A 21,266-nucleotide genomic window follows, 5' to 3' on the forward strand; every position below is an offset into this window, starting at 1 on the left:
ATTTCATACATTTCGGAGGTCTCGGATGGGGTCTGAATATCGAAATTTCCTTAAAAACCAGCGACTGATCTCCAAATATGGCATCCCTAGGTAATACCCGAGTGGCGTGAGGGTCAGCCACTTCCTGCCTCTTGGGCTCGCCAAACTAAAAGGCTTCTGGGTGGCATCGTCTTGGGTTCCTCTTGGGGGGGAAAATGGTTGCACTTGAACGTCGGCCAGAGCGCCCACCGCCCACCGCCTCTTCTGGCGCACCCGTTGTGTGCATGTGTAGGAGTACGAGGGTGAAGGAGGACCACTCGGCGTGGGCTGAACAGCGCTCGGGCTTTCTCCGCCGCCGCGTTAATAGGCCTCTCTCGGCGGAAGCCTTTGCGCCGAGGTAATGGAGTGATGGAGAAGTGGAAGGAATATGTGTGGGCGATCCATCATCAAGGCCTTCAACCTCTCTCTCTCTCGCTCTCCCCCATTCTCTCTCTCTCTCTCTCTCTCTCTTGGTTCTACCAGCACTTGTTTTTGTCTAATGTTCAAACACGTAGATATATATATAAAAGGATTTATGTACATCAAATATATGCTGAACTAGAGACAACTTCCATATAGTGACATTTTAGCTACAAATATTAATTTAGACTGAATTGGGTTTTTTCAATCAAAAGTATGGGTTTTAAAAATGTTTTCATCCCCAAATTTCTTGTTAAAAATGTAAAATTTTGCAAAAAAACCAAACTAAAAAGCTATTTGAATATCTACTGCATATTAAATGAAAAGGAAGAAATCTCATGCTTTTCCACCTTTTTATAATGAAATATAAAGTACAATATTTGCTATTAAAAGGCTAAAAAATAGGATATTTTTTTGTTTATTTGCTCTATAGATTATTTTTTGCAACCATTATTTTGGTGCTTCACAATTTTTAAAAAATGGGATTTGTGATATATTTGCATACTTGTATGATTATGTGGTTGCCAATAGCTCTATAGAAATTGTTTGGACAGTCATTTTCCTCCATAAAACTGGTCCCTTATGCCAAAAAAGCTTCGGGACCCCTGACCTTGCGCCGGGAAGAAAAAGTCTGAACACCCCATGGCCTGGAGGCATTGCGCAATCAAAGCCTTTTAAGTGCGACAACTTAATTGTTTCAATTGAGACAAGTTGCTTCCACAACTGGGGGGTGGCTTGATGTGGGGCGAGAGAGAGAAAGAGAGAGAGGGGGAGGGAGGGAGGTAGGGAGATAGAGAGGGAGGGAGGGAGTGAGAGAGGGAGCAAGACATGAGGAGAGAGGCTGAGCGACAGGCAGATGGAGAAGCGGCGGCGAGAGACAAAAGCGCGTGGAGGAAGTCGCGCCGCGCCATGTGCTCAGGTACTTTGCGTTCTTGACCGCCGCAAGGACGGCACGCGTGCTGCTGCGCTCCCTTTTCACCCTTCTTCTCTCTCTCCTTTAACGCCTCCCTTCTTCCGCCACGCCGAATAACACGCGGCGGCGGCGTCCGTCGTCGATCGGCGGTAAGTCGCATGCCAAACTTTTAGCGCTCCTTTAAGATGGATGACACCATTGCACGTCGCGGGGCGTCCTGGTGTGAGTTTTGCTTGTCGTTTTGCGGTTGTCGAGGCGTATTTGCCGGACTATGAGATGCAGGGGGGGGGGGGGGGGGGGGGACAGTTTTCCTAGCCTGTGTTTTATAATCTAGTGCGACTTTTTTTTAGCTTTTGCGATGGACGCTCAGGTGCGACTTATAGTCAGGAGAATATGGTAGTGGTGGCCTTTTACGCTGGATATGTTTGGTTCAAAGTGAAGTGGCGGTTGTTTTTTTGCGGCGTTTCCGTCGGGAAAGACGGCAGGGCGCTCGGTAGGTTATTGGCAAGGCTGAGGAATGTGCGAGCGAGACTTGGCCCCAGATCTCTTTGTTCCCATTCTGCCTTTTCTCTCTTCTTCTTGCACAACACCCACGCGCACACTGAGAAAACCAGTCACAACTTCCCACTGGTGTAAGAGATATGTAGGGAATGTGATTATCACTTATTTGTGTTTGATTTATCGCCGAGGAAATGTGGCCCCCTCCTCCCCTTAAAAAGGAAACCAGATCAGGCGTATGCCCGGTGTGAATTGTGTGTGTGTGTGTGTGTGTGTGTGTGTGAATATGTGTGTGTATGTGTGTATGTATGTGTGTATGTATGTGTGTATGTATGTGTGTGTGTCGTGGGTGGCGAGGGAAGGGGATGCGGTAGGCGGCCGGGTGCACGTGAGTGTGTGGGTGGCTGGCTGGTTGGCTGGCTGTGTGTGGGTGCAGAGCCAGAACACATATTTGAAGTGTGTGTACACGTGTGTGTATGTGTGTGTGTGTGTGAGTGTGTGCTTTTCTATATGTTGATTTTGCGCAATTGGCTAAAGGCAGCATGTCAAATGGCAACAAAAAATAGGTGAAAAGGCATCCAAATTGTTGGGCTAATTTTTTTGTTTTTTTGTTGTTGTTTTGTTGAGGCGTTCAAATGCAAATTGGGTGTGTTTTTCAACCGCTGCAAAATTTATTGGTTGCCATGGACGGGCTTGGATGTCCAATTTTTTTTGGTTGGGGGCCTTGGTACAAATTAGGTGGTTTGTTTTTTGTTTGTTCATTGGAGTGCAATGACGGGGATGGATATCCAATTCATTTTGACAGGGAGAAGTGGGCACGCAATGAAAATATAGGGAGTGCTAGGGGTCCAATCTATTTAGCGTGGTCATTCGGGTCGTCAATGGTACCCAAAGACCAATGTTCCAAGACTGTTTAAATGAACGGATACTATTTTTTGTTTAAAATCTACATTCAAATGTTATTTGTGATGGCAATCAGTGTGTATTTCCCCTCATACTCATTCATTTCAGTTTGTATTAACATTATACTCATTTATGCATGTATTTATGACTATAGTCATGATGAATAATATTAAAAAAACTTACTTTTGAGCTGGTCCACTGTGGCAACCGCTCTTTCTGATTGGACATTTGTGACCGTCAATGGCACTGAAAGACAAGAGTGAATTCTGTTAAAAAAAAATACTTTCAAGTAGTACGTAGTCAGTGTGTATTTGCATTTTCTTCATTCCTTCCGATTTATTTTGTGTGTATTAATCCCATTTTCCACCTTCATTCATAATTATTTTAAAAAAATGAAATAATCCTGATATAAAAAGAGTTCCATTTTAAAAAGGGTCAACTCTAACTTGAGTGAAAGGGTTAATGGGCTCATTTCCACGCACGCAGTTGAGCCGCCTGTCAAACTAAAAGTGCATTCCAGAGCTGGCGCTCTCACACAGACGCACACAAACGCAGTACGCGGGGGGGAACGGAGCCCCGATGAATGCGGGGAAACTTCAGCTGAAACGTGAGGACAAAAGGCAAAGGCGGACATTTAAGAGGCTTTAACTCCGAAGCCTGGGAATGAGGGAGGAAACACACCCGTGTATGTACACTCGCAATCGTACACTTTCACACACACATGGACACACACATTGGGCCAATGTACAGCTGCGGCTCCGAAAGGGGAATTCCCAGGCAAAGACATGGCAAAAAACACTCCTGCCTTCTTCACATGCTCTTCCCGGGATAGGAAGCCAGTTGACAAATAAGCGTTGGAAAGCGGCGCCGGCAGGAAAATCATTTGAGCCACTGTACACTCGTGCATGCGCCCTTTTTTTTTCTCTTCTCATATTCTTTTTCAAAGTGTTTGGAGGCAAAACACACAAATAAAAACAACAGCGTCATAAGAGGTGTTCCCGCATTCACGAGTTAGTTCATTGCACTCTGGTGACCCGCAAACCGCTCATTTGTCAACATTTATGTCAGAGAGGAATGGAGATTATTTAAGATGAATTGTATGACACTTGGGTGGAAACAGAATGGGAGAGAAAAGAAATGCAGTCATAATAATAATTAAAAACATAGTGAATACTTGAGATGGGCTTTTTTTCTAATTAATTGCTCCAATATATATATATATATATATTTTTTTTAAACTCTTGCATGTCATTCATTGCATATAATATTTTTAGTAGGCACTCGGTCACTAATTTTATTTTATTTTTATAATTTTTTTAGCAAAAATCAGTATCTAAATCCCTGAAAATTTTATTTTATTGATTATCATCATAGAATTTTTGTCATCATTTTTCCAAAAACCTCATATTTTGACCTGTCATTCCAGCCTAATTTTTATTTTTATTATATATCATAGCGTCCAATCTTATGAAATTGTCATCTTTCTTTGCTTCAATCTTGATCTCTTGCTACATTTCAAACAAATCCTTGATTAAAATGCCATGCAATTTTCATTCTATTTGCTGGATTTTTCGTCATCGATTGGTATGATTCTTCGCGTCTTCTATTTCTTTAGTTCTTATACGCTAGTACTTCTGTATCCCCTTTTTCATATTGCTGTTTGTTTTAGGAATGAAATAACCAGTCGCTGAACACATTCGATTATTGATTTATGTCCGGAATCCATTTTTTTCTTGTATTTAATCTGCCATTGCGAAACAAGCACAAGGTCGAATCGCCAATGATTCATTTTTGGGATAAAATTGCTTCTAAGTGGTGTTGTTTTGTTAACCTTTTGATATATTCATAATTTGACATTTTAGATTTTTGGTCTGATTATCTTTAAAAAAATATATTCATAAAATGTAATTATTAATTAACATGTCCTTGCGAGACGACCAGATAAAAGGGACGGAGCTCAAAATGTCAGAAAATCTCTTTTTTGGTTACGAAGGCGTGTGAAAAGTGTCAAAAATAGAGCAAGGCACGTGGAAAAGCCCCAAGTTTTCAGCGCGGAGGGATGGTAAAGCCCCCTCACGGGTGGATTTCCCCTTTTGCCGTCATCTCCGTCATTGTTGGCTTTCGCTGTGAGTGAGCGACTACATAAAATCTGCATATGTCCTCATTTACCGTTAAAATGATGAAGCATGTGGAGAAAATGATTTCCAATCAAATCGTGTCTAAGTTAACTCATCGGGTGTCATTTTACAACACTCGACGTCCAATTCGAGTTGCAATCATTCGGGTACTTTCCGGGTCACTTCCTGCATATTTCGGGCCACTCTGAGGACACTTCCTTTCACTTCCATTTTCTGTCACTTTCTGTACTTTTTAGGGCTCCTTGTCAATATTGGGTCATATTTTTCCCCATTGGAAATGACAGGCAATGTGCGAAACAACATTTGTGTACAAGAATATTGAAATATTAAAATAATTGCTGTATTTACGGAAGTGTTGCACCAGAATATTCTCTTTTCGGAGTTGGGCAAAAGTTAGAAAGATGCAAATCAGTTGTGCAACAGCAAATAAATCTCTATATCTGCAAAAAGCAAAAAATTGATGGTATTGCGTACTTTGGCAACTTGGACCGGCTGGGTAGTGGACAGACTTGGAGGGTCGGAACCTGGCGCGGCGTTGCACAGTGTTCCTGGAGAGGGGGCGGGGCCGCGCTATACTCGCCCACGCGCAAATGTGAGATATTCTAATGAGCAATCTGGCCGCTTTCGCAGTGCTGCCATCCTTCCCACAATGTGTGACATCCAGCCAATCACAGTGTCGAGACAGGACGGGATGCAAAGCGAGGCGACGCTCCGTGCCGTGCCCCTCCTCCGCCTCTTCTTCGTCTGCTGGTAAGTGTCACTCGCAAGTTAAATAAACTCTCACGCGCCATACTTAAAATCAAAATGAGGTACAGAAAAACTGCATTTTTTTTAACCAATCAATGGCAATGAAACATGATCTCTCAAATGCTAGTGTTCCCATCTTAATGGTACAAAATTTGAACACCTTGTTCCTTACCATATTTATTATGGACAGGGAGGGAAATTTGGGGGTGCTGCGGGTTCCCAGGCCTATATGGGGTGCACTTTTAGGGTGTAAAGAGGGTGTGGTTGAGTCAAGCAAACGTAAGATGATGCATAGAGCAACAATTTAGTATTTCAGTGTTAAAATATTTCACTTAGTGACCCCCCCATGCTCCACCAATCCATTTAACGGGCTTGTTGACACTCGTATTCAAATGACATTGACATTTGCATGTGACCTTGGGTTCAAGTGGCCTGACTTGCTATCCAGGAAATGTATTAAGTAAGGGGGGGAAAGTACTAGATAAAAAATATTCCTCCACACAATTTCAATAGAGCTATAGCAACAAAAGTCCAATGATTTCAACCAAGCAGAAAAAAAATGTTTTCATTTGTGCAGCACCTAAATAAACTGGCGTATTAACTACTTAAACAATGTATCTTGCATAAATAAACTTATACAGAGAATAACCCTGCTTACCCATTTCTGCATAGTGAGCTTTTCCCTTTTTTTAACCCAAAATCCGAATTATTCCTGAATGACACCTTTAGCCCCCCCAATAATTCAAATTCAGGGCGAGCCATATTAAAATAAGGCATAATTTAGCACATGGGTCATGCAGGTGTTCCTAATGCATGCAACATTTTGTCCTATTTTTTTTTGGAGTGGGTAAGTGCGAAATGTAACAGTAGCTAAGCAGTCAGCCGGTATAGCGCCCACACACACCCACGTGTTTCCCCTTCGTGCTCCCTTCGCATGACATCATTGAAGAGGTGCTTTAAAAATCAGCGTGTGGGCTGGAAGTGCCTTAATGCCTGCGTGGGTACATGGAAAGGAAAAAAAATGGGAAAAAAATGAAAAGAGGAAAAAAAAAAAGATGTGGCGCAGTTGCCCATGCGTCTCGCCCAGAGCTCTCTCCCGGTCCCGGGCCGCCTCCCACGCCGGGGTCGAGCCCAAGAGTGGGAGGAGGAGGAGAGGTGTGCGCTTGTAGTGGCGGTGTTCCTGTGTTTGTGATGGTGGAGTGGGCCGCCACTAGTGAGTCAGACCCCCACCCGAATCCCAATAGAAGAGGATGCCGCTGAAGGAAAATAAGTCGTTTTTCCCGCTTGCGTCGCCTCGGAATGCAAATGCCAAGCGTTTACGACATTCTTCCGTCATGAGGAAGGCACATGGCAAGCGTTCGATTCCATCCAAAACGCGGGGGAGTCCTCGGAATTACGTTACTAGCCAAAATGTTGAAAATTAACGTCCCAATACCGAGTGCGATATGTTAGAATTTTGGGGAGAACCTAATCAGAAATTGGATGGAATTTATCGGGAATTGAGCGCATTCACGTTAATTTAAGAGGATTGAAATCGGCAAAAAGCTAATTTCACAAGTCGTTTCCCGTCCCGAGCACCCTCGACGTGACTTTCATGTGAGGCTCAAACAAGTGCAGCTCTGTTAAGACGGTTTGGAAGAAGTGACAATGCATTTGGGGAAAATAGACTTCAACATAAGGGCAAAGAAACTTTGGAATGTTCTTTGAAAAAGACCAAAAATGACGATCAAAGACCCCAACTATGAATTCCTAAATTCATTTTATTGGAAATTATTTTGATTGTCCATTGCAAAATACAAAAATCCCTAGATTATCGTAAATACACAACCTTTTCCGCTATTATTATTATTATTTAAATCAGTGGTGACCCTACTTTAAAATTTTTCAATTTTCACGGCCATGTTTGGTCTACATCGTCCGCAATATTTGAGGGATTACTGCAATAATAATTCCAAGCATAGCACACTGGAGCAGTTTCTATACCCACACCAGTCTAAACGCCACATCAGTCAAATGAGGGTGGCCCTGGGGCATCTGCGCGGGAGCGGGGGTGCCGGAGAGCGACGGCGCGATCCACGGAGATCACGCATTCCTGGCGGCGTGACCCCTCACCGCCTTGGCAGCGCTCGGCGCTTTGGCGTCCCGCGAGCGAGGCAGCACAGTCGCTCATTCACTCGCCGGGGATGTTTTCCCTCGCGAGCCTCCCATAGGAAGAGGAAAAGGGGGCGGACAAAGCGGGGTGTCGTTCCTTCACACCAGTCACGTTGCCGTCATTAATTCGGACTGGACCGAGTTGCTAAGTTGTTTTAAATAGGGACGATTCAATGGGGTGGAATCCATTTTTGACTGATTATTTACTTTGTGACTACTTTGGCAGCTCCCAAAAATATGAACGTTGAATTTTGCTATACATTTAGCCCCATAAATTCTTTGACCTTATCTTTGAAAGTCTCATTTATCGGCAGCGATGTCACCAACACCTCTGTTGCCCATTAAACGGCGAACCGCCGAGTGCGGGGCCGCAGAATTCCCAGGCTTCTTGGCTGCCCGGGTTCACACCTTTTTGTCCACAGGAATCTCAGGAATCCCCAACTTCCTCTCTATTGTGTGTGCATGCATGTGTGTGTGTGTCTGTGTGTGTGGTAAGATGAAGGAAGGGCCCCCGCCTGTTGAAATGCACATCTCCACCCTTGTAACCACCCGAGAATGCAAGCAGGCAGCTCTCACAACAGACTGATACTCACATTCCAAAAGGGGGAAAAAATGCCTCTTATTCTAAAACGACTCCCGTTCAATAGCTTGTCTGGCCAATGACAATACTCTACTGAAATGGCATTTATTTTTAATTTTTTGAGGGGTTAAACGAATACTCCTACTCAATTGCAATGTTGGCATGATCAGGGAATGCTTAGCTCATTAGCTGCTATCTGTCTGATCTGTTTGAAGTGGGAGGGCTGGTAGCCAAGTGTTCTTTTTGTCCTCGTTTTATTCTATTTAAACGCCTATTGTTTTTAAAATTGAGTCAACGAGTGATGGACTCATTCCAATTCCGAGTGGAAGCGTAAAAATACCTTGTATCAATTTCTAAAAGTATAAAAATCTCATATTTCTGTAATATCACATTTTTTGTCACTTACAGCCCTTAACTGGTTTAATGCCACTGATAGGTCTCCCAGGCAAAATGGATTGGAAGCCAGCCAATGGTACAATTAAAAATAATAATAATAATAATTACAATATAAAAACATGATTCCCATCCTCTGTAAACGATCTGATTGAGCCCGATTTCCGATCACGTGACCCGTTTTATCTACCGACTGGCAAATGTTGAGTAGAAATCCTCCCAAAAAAAAATGTCTTTTTTGCACAAAATTTTCCGCCTGGCGACTGAATGGCGAATAATGAGAGGCACAAGACGAGTGTTTATTGCACTCCTGATGTTATTTGGCAGTCATTTGAGCCACTGCGGTCTTGACTCACTCATGTCATCCCCCGTCGGAACGCCGTCCGACGCGCCGCCGCCACCGAGCCGCACGCGCGCACAGACCCGTTCATTCATTGGACGGACACGCGGCGGACGGGCCGTGATTCACCCGCTGCTTTTATGTCATCACGCGCCGGAGGTTGGGGTTTTTTGCCTAAATCCACGTTAATTTGGGGTATCAATTGTCTTTGTGGAAGATGTTCAGCTAAAGATACAATTACTGAAACTTATCGCTCTTGATTAACATTTACTAGAATTAGGGGGGATGATGTCATTTTCAGAGGGTGGGAATCAAGTAAAAAAAAAACATTCTTAACTATAAACTTAAATTAAGTATAAACTTAATTTAATGCGTACACTAATAAAACAAACTATTCATGAAATGTACAAGTCAAGAAAATCAAAATCAAGAGAGCTCCATTTACCACATTAGACAATTTTTTCAGCTCAAAAATTTAAAAAACAGTTTTAACTTACCCAAAATAGTCGCTTTCTCCATAAAGGGCTGAAAGGTCTTAGGAGTCCATTTTTGAATGACTTTGAATCACTGAAGTGACCACCCTTCCTGAAAGGATAAAAAAAAAAATGAAATTAAATCTGTCTTCCTCAATGGGGAATGTCAATGTAAACATGGATAGTTGGGGACATAGTTAAATACAGTTGTAGTTATTTGGGGCAAATGGTCTGGGAAGTGACTCAGGGTTTGGATTTGAAAGTTATGAATGAACGTTGAAGTGTGTATGCATGCGTGGCAACGTGTGTGTGTGTGTGTGTGTGTGTGTGTGTGTGTGTGTGCGTGTGTGTGTGTGTGTAAGATGGGTGCAGCAAGCAGCAAGGCCGCCCGCCTTTGATGAGTCACGCGGCCTTGTGTGAGTAAGCCGGCAGCTATGTCATTCCTGGAGGTTTGAGGCTCCCACCCTCGGCCCCCGAGAGGGTGGAGAAGGGCGCGGCCCAGCGCCACTCCATAGGCGGGGTCCGCAGAATGGCAGGAAGTAGGTGAAGGCCGGGTGCAGGATGTCGGGGGACCCCGGCTTGTTTTCAGGTCAACGCCTGGATCGCTTGCTACTTCCTTTTCACTCGAGTCGTCTCATTTCATTTCTTCTTGTTTGTGGAGTGTCAAATCATATTTACAAAAATGCAATTTATATATTTTTCCCCTTTGTGGTGAGAAATTTTGAAAAATACGGTGCTAAAACAATACACCATGATTTTGACCCTAGAGGCCCTGTTTAAGTGAGTAACTCCCTCTAGTGTTAAACCTGCAAAGTGTGACAATGTACATCTAATTTGTAGCTTCTTGTGCGTGCCATGTTCAACGAAATTTCCCCGACGGCCCGCGGGCCGCTAGTTTGAACCCCCCCCGCCCATTCCAACCCTTTCCTCCCCTCCCCTCTCCTCTCCTCGGCTTCCTTCGTCGCTCTCTCTTTTTTTTTTCCTCAATGGATGTCCTCTCTCTAACCTCGATTGAGAGCCGTGTAACAGGACACTCCCCTCGGCCTGCCCCCCTTTTTGTTTTTTCATTTGAAGAGCCACGCTATAAAGAGTGCTGAAGCGTGTGTGTATGCGTGAGAGAGCCACTGAGTGTGTGTGTGTGTGTCGGGGGGCCGAGTAAGGGAGTTTGAAAGGAAACATGTGATAGCACTACTTGGGAGACTTTTAACGGCTGCGACGTCTCCAGAGCGCTGGGAAAGCACCTTTAGCCCAGAGGGACACACACACACACAGAATATATAGATATATATTTCTAAGTGTGTGTGTGTCTGTCTGTTACTGATTACACTCAGAAGAATGCAAGAGCAGGAATAAAAGGCAGACGGGTGAAGATTTGCTTCTTTTTTTTTTCTTCTCCTTTTAAGAGAGCGCGTGTGATTTGTCCAAACGCGGATGTGGGTGAGAACTTGTTACCCAATGGCGTCTCTTCTCTCTCTCTTTCTTTTTTTTCTCTCTCTTTCGCCCACCGATGGATCAGGCAAAAGTTTACAGAGCCACGCCGGAATCACGCTCGGAGGCAGAGGGGGGGCGCACGGGACGGCGACGGGAAATCCAAGGATGGGTGGTCTCCTTCCCCAATGGACGATGAAGCTTGGGTGAGTACGAGAAATGGAGGGGAGGGGGTTTCAAAAAGTACCCGCGGAGGGAGAAAAAAAAATGCATGCATGCTGCTGTTGATGGTTATCATATGTTCTAAGTTAGGCTTAAACTTTGAGAGCAAGGGGTCTTCAAGATGAAGGCGGAGGGGCCACAGAGAGGGTTTGCCATTCACTTTGGTCTCGGGGAATCCGCTGTCATGTGACCACCGTATCGGTTTGACATTGAGCCTAAGAGCTGATTCGGACTTTGGAGACGACAGAAGGAGGTGTCGCTTCCTCTCTCGGTCACGCTAAGCAGCCATGACCACCCCCCTCCTCCCCCAAAAATCTGTCCCACCCCCTGTCTCATTCTATCCCACATTTGGCACACGTTAGCGTTCATTCTCCGGCATGAATGAAGCGACCAGAGTAGGGGGCGGGGCAAACGTTGGTCATATCACACAGCTCCGACTACTTATGAATGGACGCAGCGTGTGATTGGCCGATACGTTTGTGTTTGTGCGAGGGTTGGAGAGGGGGGATAGCTGAGCGCCGGTTTGCAACTTTATGGCAGTGGTGTCCAAATTGCGGCCTGTGGGCTACTTTGAAATAGCCTGCAGCAAATGATAAAAATATTTATGAACATGGCCCGCACAAGAAGCTTAAATAAAGCCTTCATTGCACTTTAACAGTTTATCTCTAATATTTCTAATTCATAGTGTGCAGAATTTTGGTATTTTGTTAAAAAAATATATATAATGAAAGGTTTCTTGAGTTTTTGTTCCTACATTGATTTCAACAAGTGTCTTCTAGTGAGAACAGCAGTTGCTTCTTGTGCGGCCATATTTCATATTTTCAGCATTTGCTGATTTATGTCAACGTCATCCGGAAAAACTGGAATGTCAAGCTGTCTTCCTATAGATTGACTCGAGTCCATCATTTATCTTGGATTAGCGTTGGTTGCTGAATTCAACAGATTGCTTGGCCACGTTTAATCCGTTGTCAGAGCACTTCGCAATGGCAAATTGGAGGGGAGACAAATCACGGGAATCTCCGTGAGATTAGCGTGGAATCTGCCCCCCACCCCCCTTTGCCTTATCAACATGGCCTTATGGAATGAACCCTGCCCTGTCCTGCCCTGTCCTGTCCCGTCCTGTCCTACTTGGCAGGAAGCAGGCTTGACGCCTTCCTGCAGCCACACATGACGGGAGGAGGGTTAAGGGAAATCTCCATTTAAATGAATGGGCCTAAAACTAATACCAGAAACAGATAATAAGGAAATACATAAGCTTTATGTTCAGTGATACCTAATGATTATTTGATACTTTGAGAGAAAAGGACATCTATTGGTGTTTTGTACCATAAACACAGTTGGCTTTAGGCGTTAATGTTGCTTCAGTTAATGAAAAATGATGAAAAATAGAAAGTACCTTTGTAGGGAAAAAACGTAAACAACTTTAGTGTCCTTAAATTCCCTTCTTTTTTGGGGGGGAAAGGTTTAAATGTAGTACGAGATGTTTTCTTTAACCAATTATCCTGCGAGTCTGTTTCCACTTTTTTAGGTACTTTAAGTACTTCAATTTTAACCTTAAGAACATTTAAGAATAGGACCAAGATGAAGTCAGTTTTTTTTGGGGTGACCTATTAATGGGGAGTTTTATTTTAACCATGACATTGTTAAAAAAAAAAAAGACCATCGCGATTTGCTCTGTCGACTTTGATGAGTCATCGCATAGCAACAATCGAGCCGTAACTTACCGACGGCGGCCTTTCATTTGACCCACATTTTTTAACTCGACGTCACACGTCGAAGGCCGTGCGGAGGTCAAGTCTTCCTGACAAATGTTTTTCAGTTTGTTTGAGCCCCCCTCCCTCCCGAAAAAAGTGGCGTTACGCAAGTCAAAGTGTGCTCAGCGGCAGAACAATGGCGAGACGCGATGATACGAGAGCCCTCCTCGCTGACTTTTTCCCACTCTGCCGGCCGCGTGACGCCTGCCTTGTTTATACAGCAACAAGTCGGCGATGGCGGTCTCGGGCTGGGCTAGAGCGGGCGTGCACCTGGCCCGATTCCTCCTATGCTCATATATGGGCATAGCTTCCCTTACCTGGGCCCGACTCTAAATTCCAATAAGTACTGCGGCGAATGCGCGTCATGGAAAAGTGCCGTGAGAATAGGCGGCCTGTTCTTAAGGTGTTCCTTTTGTTTTGGGAAGGTAATCAGTGAACAGCTTGGACTAGAGTCGGGTCGATTATTCAACAGTTGCTGATTTAACACGGCTGGCTTTAAAATCATTAAAAAAAAATAAGATAGTCATGATAAAAAAAGGCTTTTCCTCTTAAAGTCAGATTAGTAGGTTGGTGGTCCGCATTTATGCCAATAGATCTCAATTGGGTTTATTTTTGGAAAATGAAGTGAATTCCATGGCAATTTTGGACCTCAATTGTCAATGGCAGGCATGGAATTCTTTCCATTCCTGAACATTTTTAATTAATTTTAGGCAGGGCAAATTGGAATTGGCTGCTTCCATCCAATTATATTCAAAGCCATTTTAACTATGAGTGTCTAAAAGTCGTTATGTCGCTTCCGGGTTTACAAATACGTTCAATTTGTAGCGGAGAAAGGGAATGCATCCACGCCCAGTTCGAACATCCTACACAGACACCCACGCAATGAAAATGCACCGTAGGTTGCGCGCGCACATCCCCATCGGGCGGTCGCTGGCCCCCTACTTTGAGGCTCAGGCGGGGTAATGATTCACTTCCTCTTTGCTTCCCCCCGCAAACGGGCGCGCACGCCATCGCAGTTGTCACTTTGCAAACGGGTGTGCGCCAATGGTGGATGTGGTCGGGCCAGTCATCTTGCAGGCAGCTCAGAGGAAACCCACATCAACTGCCATTCACCACACTCTAGGAATAGACTTGCCCAGTGGAGGCAGGAATGGAATGGAACGGAACGGAATGGAATGGCACGCCTGGCCTCGCCTCACTCGTTTGTCCTTATGCAGTGGAGATAACAAAAATCATGGATTGGCTTTCCAATCATGATGGAGTTTTTGGGCCCTTCTTTTTTTTTCCACAGAAAATGGGGTCTTACAGGTTGGCCAAGGTGAGGGTACGGCCTATATGCGCATAAAAAAACTATATGCAAGAAACTGCGTAATGTGTATCTCATGCTGTCATTGCACCCAGAGACTAAATTCCTTATATTGACCCTAATAATGTGCTTTTGATTGATACAGTATTTTAGAAATACCATGTGTAAGGTTGTTTCTTAAGATTTTCACTTCAAAGTAAAACATTTGTACTCCCTATTAAAACCATGAATATGTAGATGGGAGGTGGCTTATATGTGAGAAATTGTAAGCGCCAAATTTAGCATATAATTTTGTACATGTATATTAGTTCCACGCCTGCCGCCCAGGGTTGAACCTCGACCTCTACCCGCTATCATAACTCCACGCGGCACTTCCATTGGGAAAAAAAAATAGGATTGTTTCATGTGCCGGCACAACGGAGGTGTCAGCCTCACCAAAGCATGGAAAGAAAAATCCCAGATAAGACTTGCCAAGAGATTAGCAACTTTATCTCTTTCCTTCCTGTGAGCCAACTCAGCCTCCACAAACTGCTCCAGTTAATATCACACCTGAACTCATAATGTTGACTATACTTTGGACAAAACAACTATGGGTCGCATTGGATCCATTTTAGGATTTTTAGTAAATGTGAAATAGGTTCAAATCAAAATATTTGGAGTGGATATGAAATTATACTTGTTTCTTCTTTGGCTCAATTGAGTTTGACTTATTCATTTTTTTAAAGATGGTTATGACACATTTGGCCTCTAGAATGACCAATCGTTTGTCTTTTGTTGCAGGTTGAAGCAGTCAAGTCCAGTGAAGAGAACCGATGATTGGTCTCGGCCTTCAGAAAAGGTGAATAATAACAATGATATAAATTTTTGTCTTTGGGCCCTGTGGTGGTTCAAGCCAATATTTGGATTTTTACGCAAATGTTTTTCAAACATAAAGCAGAAACATACATATATTTAAGTCTCAGTTTCTGATATAAATGTACTTTTATGTCAATTTTGATTCAATTTCTAATGTGCAAAAGTGTAGTATCAGGATCGAACAGGGAAAAAAAAAGAGGGTCGGCTCCAAACCCGGCATAAAAGCATTCCTCGATAAGCTTTTTCGGACATTCCTTCGCGCGACAACCACAACGTGACCGAGGAATGGGTGGAATGCGCGTCATTTAGGGAGACGTCCCCCGCTTAATAAAAAGCGACATTGGAGTCAAGTGACCGTCACTCGGTCATTTGACGGCCGGTCACGAGCTCTCAGGTATGCGGCTCGGGGCTCCTCACCTTCGCTCGCCGACAATATTTTATTAAGCACGGCTCAGCGCTTCCATTATGCGTCCAGGCCGGAGATAATGGGAAAGAATGACAGGAATCCGCCGCCGATACCGCCGCGCTCGGAGATGTCGGTCGGCGGGTAATCTCCCATATCCTTCCTTCCCCGCCCTCGGGCCGGGAGCCTCGTTGAGCTGCGTAGGGGTGTGCAAACTTTCGGAAAAAATCAAACTCTATGGCCAGGTCCAGGGGGGGATTAACTATCGCAGACCACAACTACCGATATGGCAAAAATTGATCTTTTTAGCCCCAAAAAATGTTTTTAAACCACCCCCTTCATTTTTCTATCCAAGTTTATTCAAGCCAAACAAATGACTAAAATTCGACACGCTTTAGTCAGAACTGAGACTACAGCAAAGAGCCATTTGGGGGACTAGCGCCACCTAGCGTCCAAGATGAGATGTGCAGCAGATTGTAGGATGCATTTAAGCTTCTACTGTGGCATTTTTATCAAATCATCTTTACTAACACCACCATGTTCTTCCCTTGCAGAACCCCATCAGCCCCGACCGGATGGTCCGCAAACCCCCCCACTTGGCCGTCGTCACTTGCTCAGTAGGCAGTGTAGATCCTGTGTTACCATCAGCAGCTACATCTGGCTACTGGGTCTCTGGCGACCTGGCCCACCAGGCAACCTTCCTCTCAGGAGTGCCGTTGGAGACTGAAAGCCACTTTGCTTTGTCCTGGACCTGGCATACAATGTAGAATTCTGTGTACTACAATTCTACAGCTACATTGTCTGCTGGGTTTCTGGCTAGCAATATAATCGGCCCCCGATGGGTGAACGTTGGGCAAGGTAAGGTGGATGTTATGATGTTGTTTGAATGAACAAGTACTTCAATAAAGCTGCTAAACTACTTCAATGACTGGTGCTTTTTTTGTCTGAAATTTGACAATGTAGTATAAATGGATAGACCTGTCTATCAGAAAAAAAGCTTCAGTGGCAAAATCCGACAATGCGTGTCAAATGGGGAGCACAAAAGCCAGTGTTTGTCTATCAGGAGGTTGCCAGACCGTCGTCGCGTTCTTCTACTTATTAGCGCCTTGACAATGACAGCACGCGCACTTTATGAAACACGAGCGTTCTGTCCGAAACAATCACCTTTTCATTTCACGCACTAATATAACCTATTGTTTGCTTAGTTGTATTACAGTAGTGTTTCTAGCGTCCTCAGAAAATAAAAACAGTGGACGAGCAATAAAAACCGAGCCTAAGAACAACAACAGATGATGAAAATGAGTCCGTTCAGCAGGGAGTTGTCTCAGCGCGACACCAATAATAAAAAAAATAATTACAAAGTCATATACCAACACACAAGCAGGGAAATCAAACCAAGACAATTTTCTGAGACTGTGTACATTTTACAACTACTGCATCACGAATATATTTTCTTCCATCCCATGTTACCCCACTTGAGGTCCAATCATCCTTGTGCTGCGAATTTAACTGAGTTTATCAACAATAGACATGCACTCCAACCATCCATCATACCTAAAAACTACTGTTATATCCGTCTCGCTCCCCCCCCGAGCTGGCTGGGAAAGCGCTGACGGCGCAGCGGGGCTGTGAGCGAAAGAGGCGGCACGTCAGCCGTCAGTGTTAGACAGGTGGACGGACAGGCCGCGACCCGGCGTCAAGTGACGTGTGACACGGCGGGGTCGTCATGGGGATCTATTGCGTTGACTGCGCAATGAGGAGCGCATGACACGAGTGGAACGTTGCCATGTAGGTCGACCGCCTGACAGACGCTTTGACCAAAAGCCTTTTGGGATTGCTAAACTTGGGCTTTTTCTGATTTAAATTAAATGCATGACAAAAATTCCTCAATCCTCAAAATATAAACTGTCAACACTATGGGCCACACACTTACTTACTTTGCATAGTTTTGTTGATAGTTTAAATGCAAAAATGATGAATGGGGTTACATAGTATACATATATAATTACATATATTTGACAATTTTCACTTATATTATGACTTAATTTTCCATTTTTTCAGGTAGTACTGTATATACTTTAAATATAACATTTGGTATCATATGATTAATATTATTTGTGAAATAAAATGGCATTGCATATACTCCAACAATGAATGAACCAGATGGATTGATAAACAGACAAAATGATGAATATGAAAAAAGAGATGGAGATATTGTACTCACCAATACAGCTGTCTCCCAAAAGAGTTGAATCGCTTCTCAGTGCATTTCAGGGAAGGATCAATCAAATCCATCCACCTCAAAGTGCCATATTTTGGGTTGAAATGACAACGTTGGGTTTTGCAGAGAACGGGGAAATCGCCCCGGTCATCTGAGTCCTTCAGCCCGAAAAGGGTGAGCTTCGGGCGGCCGGGAGAGACGGGGCAACTCCCCCACGGCTGGAGGTTTTTATGGTGCCCGATGAAGTTCAGATTTCTCCATTCCAGACATCCATGATCAGTTTATTGTCATGCATCTCATTAATGCCAGAATCCACCTAGGAATCACACATTATTGGGGAAAAAAATCCAAAGTTACATTTTGTTTGACACGCCGGTTTTCCTTGTGCGCGGAGCCGCTTACAATTAATCTCAGGTGGGCATGGTATCTGTGCAGAACGCCGTTAAATGCATCGGGTTTTTTTTTTTGTATCCAAACATGCGCAAAAACAACAACAATTGGTTGCAACAAGCGGCCGGGTGGTTTCGTGCTTACCTCGCCGATTTGATGCTCCTTATTTTGGCCATTAAAACCCAAAACGAAGCTGCATAAGGGTCAAGTCATCCTCTCTCCAATGCATGTCTGTACGTGCATAATTCTGCAATACGGGTTGCTAAAAGGGCCGAAAAACATTGCACTTTTTTTTAATTGCAAACGATGTCAAAGTTTTGCAAGGACATGGAAATAAATAATATTGTCAAAATATGCATCGGCTGCAGTGAAAGATAAAAAATGATGCAGGACATATTATATGTAATAAAACATGGTTGATTTTGATGGAAAATGATTATTAAGTCCATTAGTGTTAAGTATTTAGTCTTCCAATTATCAGTCATATATTCAACATTAGCGTTTTTTTTTCCATTTCATTTTCTGAACCGCTTTATCCTCACAAGGGTTGCGGAGAGTGCTGGAGCCCAAGTATGCAGAATGCAGTACTTTTCTATCTGAAATCAAAACGACTGCATTTTTTGAAGGACAGTTGGAAGATGAAGGCTAGCATAACGTGATTTTGTGGTATTTGTCTGCTAAATGTAGGTCGGTGCTCATGATAGCATTAAGGTCAGCAGAGAAGGCCTTGACCTGGCGCCAAGGATGACATCACTTCATCCGGTGTGCAAACAGGATGTTTCGAGCCTGTTTTAGCACCCGTGGAACGTTCACGGTCACTGCTCGTGTCCCAAATGCTTATCGCCACTTTCCATTCAACTTCTTCATCTTCTCCGCGCTTATGCAACATCAGGAAGTGCTGTCCTCTGTGAATGAAGTATGTGCATGCTGTGTGTGTGTGTGTGTATGTGTGTGTGTGTGTATGCGTGACAGGTTTCCACATGAAAGTACAGCAAATGTACAACAGTGGAAAAAGTGCACTCAGCTTATTAGTGGACACACACACACACACACACACACTTGTACGTACGTATACATCCAACTGACTCGCTTTGCATAAAAAGCGTGCTGTATTGTGCAGCCTGTTGCTAGGCGACCAAAAAAAATTCCAATCCACATTCACAAAGACAGGGCCGCTCTCTTCATTTGAAAGTGCAAGGTTAAAGTGAAGTGAGGAAGCACGACAAGACTGAATGACTACTGATAAATATTTGCTGCATTTTCAAGTTATACAAAATAACCATCTTGAATTAAAAAAAGTACAGGCTGGAAGAAAGAAATGAGGGTATGTGAGTTGGATATGACGTCCAGTCACTGCGGCTCAACCAGGAGTATTCATGTTTAAAATAATCGGACATACTAACCACTACAACTTATACTACGATTTTCCTCTCAGTAGTACATTTTTTGGCCGGACAGACTTCTACTCAGGTGTGGAAAAGACACTACATTGTGCAAGCCACAGTTAGCAAATGCTCATCCAAGCCAGCGGGTATTTTTTCCCCTTTTGATGACACGGTTAGGCGACCACAGACGAGCTTCTTTCTCCTGCCGTTAAAGGCCGGCAGTAAGCGTTTCCCACTTCCCGTGCTGCGCTGAATCAGCCACCAAGAATGTACGAGCACTGACTCACACTTCCTCCTGGACATGACAGCGCTTCCTCTGGCCTGCCAACTGATTTAGCCTCTCTCTCTCTCCCTCTCTCTTTCTCTCTCGTCTCCCATTCACTCCCCCGCCTGGCTTCCTTCCTCAAACAGTCCGCCGAGCGACCGGGAGTGGAACAAGTGACTCCCGTCGGTTTGACCAAAGGCAGAGGGAGCGCTCAAGCTTAGCGACGGCTCGCCCGAACGCGAGACTGAGTCATTTGAAATGAATTTGCGTCGACAAGATTTTAGCTTCCGTCTGACCCAACGATTGAGAATAACAACAAACACATCGTCCACATCTGGACCTTCATTGGATGGTATACAAGCATAACCAATGCTAAAAGGGTATCGAGACATTGATAGGGATTCATTCAATTGAAAACACTACATTGGGACCTCTACTTACAAAATGAGTTGGTTCCAAAAGTGGTTCCATAACTTGAATTTTTCCAAAGTAGAAACGCATTTTGAATATAAAAGCCCTAATCCGTTCCAACAACATCAACTAAACCCTTTAAAAAGAATGTGAGGATCACACAAAGAGAAAAAAAGATACTAAACTAAAGCCATTAAAATGAATAACAAACATTTTCTATTGTTCTTGAAGGACGCAGGTAAAAAGGGAACATTTGGAAACTGGCAAAACATACTAATATGTGCACGTAAACACACAATTTAAAATGAGGAACTCAAACGAACTGAATTTTCTTGGATTGGGATATTTTTCAACTGTCTTTGGAATAGCCAATGCGGAGTGGCTGACCTTTGACTGATCTTTCATCTGCTCCTGGCAGATGTTGTTTGGTCTGGGCCTCGTCGGTGGGTTAGTTACCGGTTGTCGTCCTCTCTGACGCACGCGTTGCGCAACATTTTCCCGGCTCGTGGTGTCGTGACATCATCGGCGACCACGACGGCTGTTTTGTGTAAATAAACAAGAAGCACAAACGCGTGCCGACACGATCCTGTTTATCTCAGGTCTCGCTCTATCTACACAAGCACCTGTCACGGGTGACGTCACGCGGGAGTCAGGTGCGGGCTAGTGGCGATTTGTGCTCCCACCCACTGGGGGCTGTTTGCATCATCAGCACAAAGTCAACTTTCCATTGCGCTCACACAAAAAAAACAGGTCTGGAACATCTAATCATGAGACCCTAAGCAGTCTAACCTTGTCCACTGCCTTGGCCCCGCCCACAAACAAATGATGACGTCACAACCAGAATGAATGGCCAATGTTTGCAATCTGCTACATCACGTTTTTTTTTCTGGGGGACATTTTTTTTTTTAAAAAATATATATATATAATATATAGGGGTGACCCTACTTTGCGGTTTTTTGTTTATCGCGGTCATGTCTGGTCGACATTAACCGGACCCACCACATTTCCGTAAATTTTGATTTTTTCAATTCCAAAATATTTGTGAGTCAAGT

General features: G+C 44.0%; 2 protein-coding genes across 5 annotated transcripts in view; one reads left to right on the forward strand and one right to left on the reverse strand.

Annotated features, from left to right (window-relative positions):
* Positions 1–1,310: 1,310 nt before the first annotated feature.
* LOC144204207 (uncharacterized) lies at positions 1,311–16,467 on the forward strand. 4 transcript variants are annotated; one of them, XR_013327848.1, is made up of 5 exons: positions 1,311–1,500; positions 5,521–5,640; positions 11,091–11,208; positions 15,065–15,122; positions 16,097–16,467. XR_013327848.1 is itself a non-coding variant. In XM_077728042.1 (4 exons), the coding sequence occupies exons 2-4, from the start codon at positions 11,171–11,173 to the stop codon at positions 16,307–16,309; spliced, it is 309 nt and encodes a 102-aa protein (XP_077584168.1). In that variant the 5' UTR covers positions 1,311–1,500; positions 11,091–11,170; the 3' UTR covers positions 16,310–16,467. The 4 variants fall into 4 exon arrangements, 3 of the variants coding, with proteins under 3 accessions (XP_077584168.1, XP_077584166.1, XP_077584167.1); XM_077728042.1 differs by lacking the exon at positions 5,521–5,640; XM_077728040.1 differs by lacking the exon at positions 1,311–1,500 and having other exon boundaries at positions 5,135–5,640.
* kdm6a (lysine (K)-specific demethylase 6A) overlaps positions 9,599–21,266 on the reverse strand; it is a 30,602-nt gene continuing 18,934 nt past the window's right edge. The window contains exons 31-33 of the transcript XR_013327847.1: positions 18,298–18,415; positions 17,767–18,079; positions 9,599–9,686 (exon numbers count right to left, since the gene is read on the reverse strand). The gene's annotated coding sequence lies outside the window, so the exon portion shown is untranslated. The remainder of the gene's footprint in view (positions 9,687–17,766; positions 18,080–18,297; positions 18,416–21,266) is intronic.

This window comes from Stigmatopora nigra, chromosome 11 (assembly GCF_051989575.1).
Source record: "Stigmatopora nigra isolate UIUO_SnigA chromosome 11, RoL_Snig_1.1, whole genome shotgun sequence".
NCBI classification, from domain to species: Eukaryota; Metazoa; Chordata; class Actinopteri; order Syngnathiformes; family Syngnathidae; genus Stigmatopora; species Stigmatopora nigra.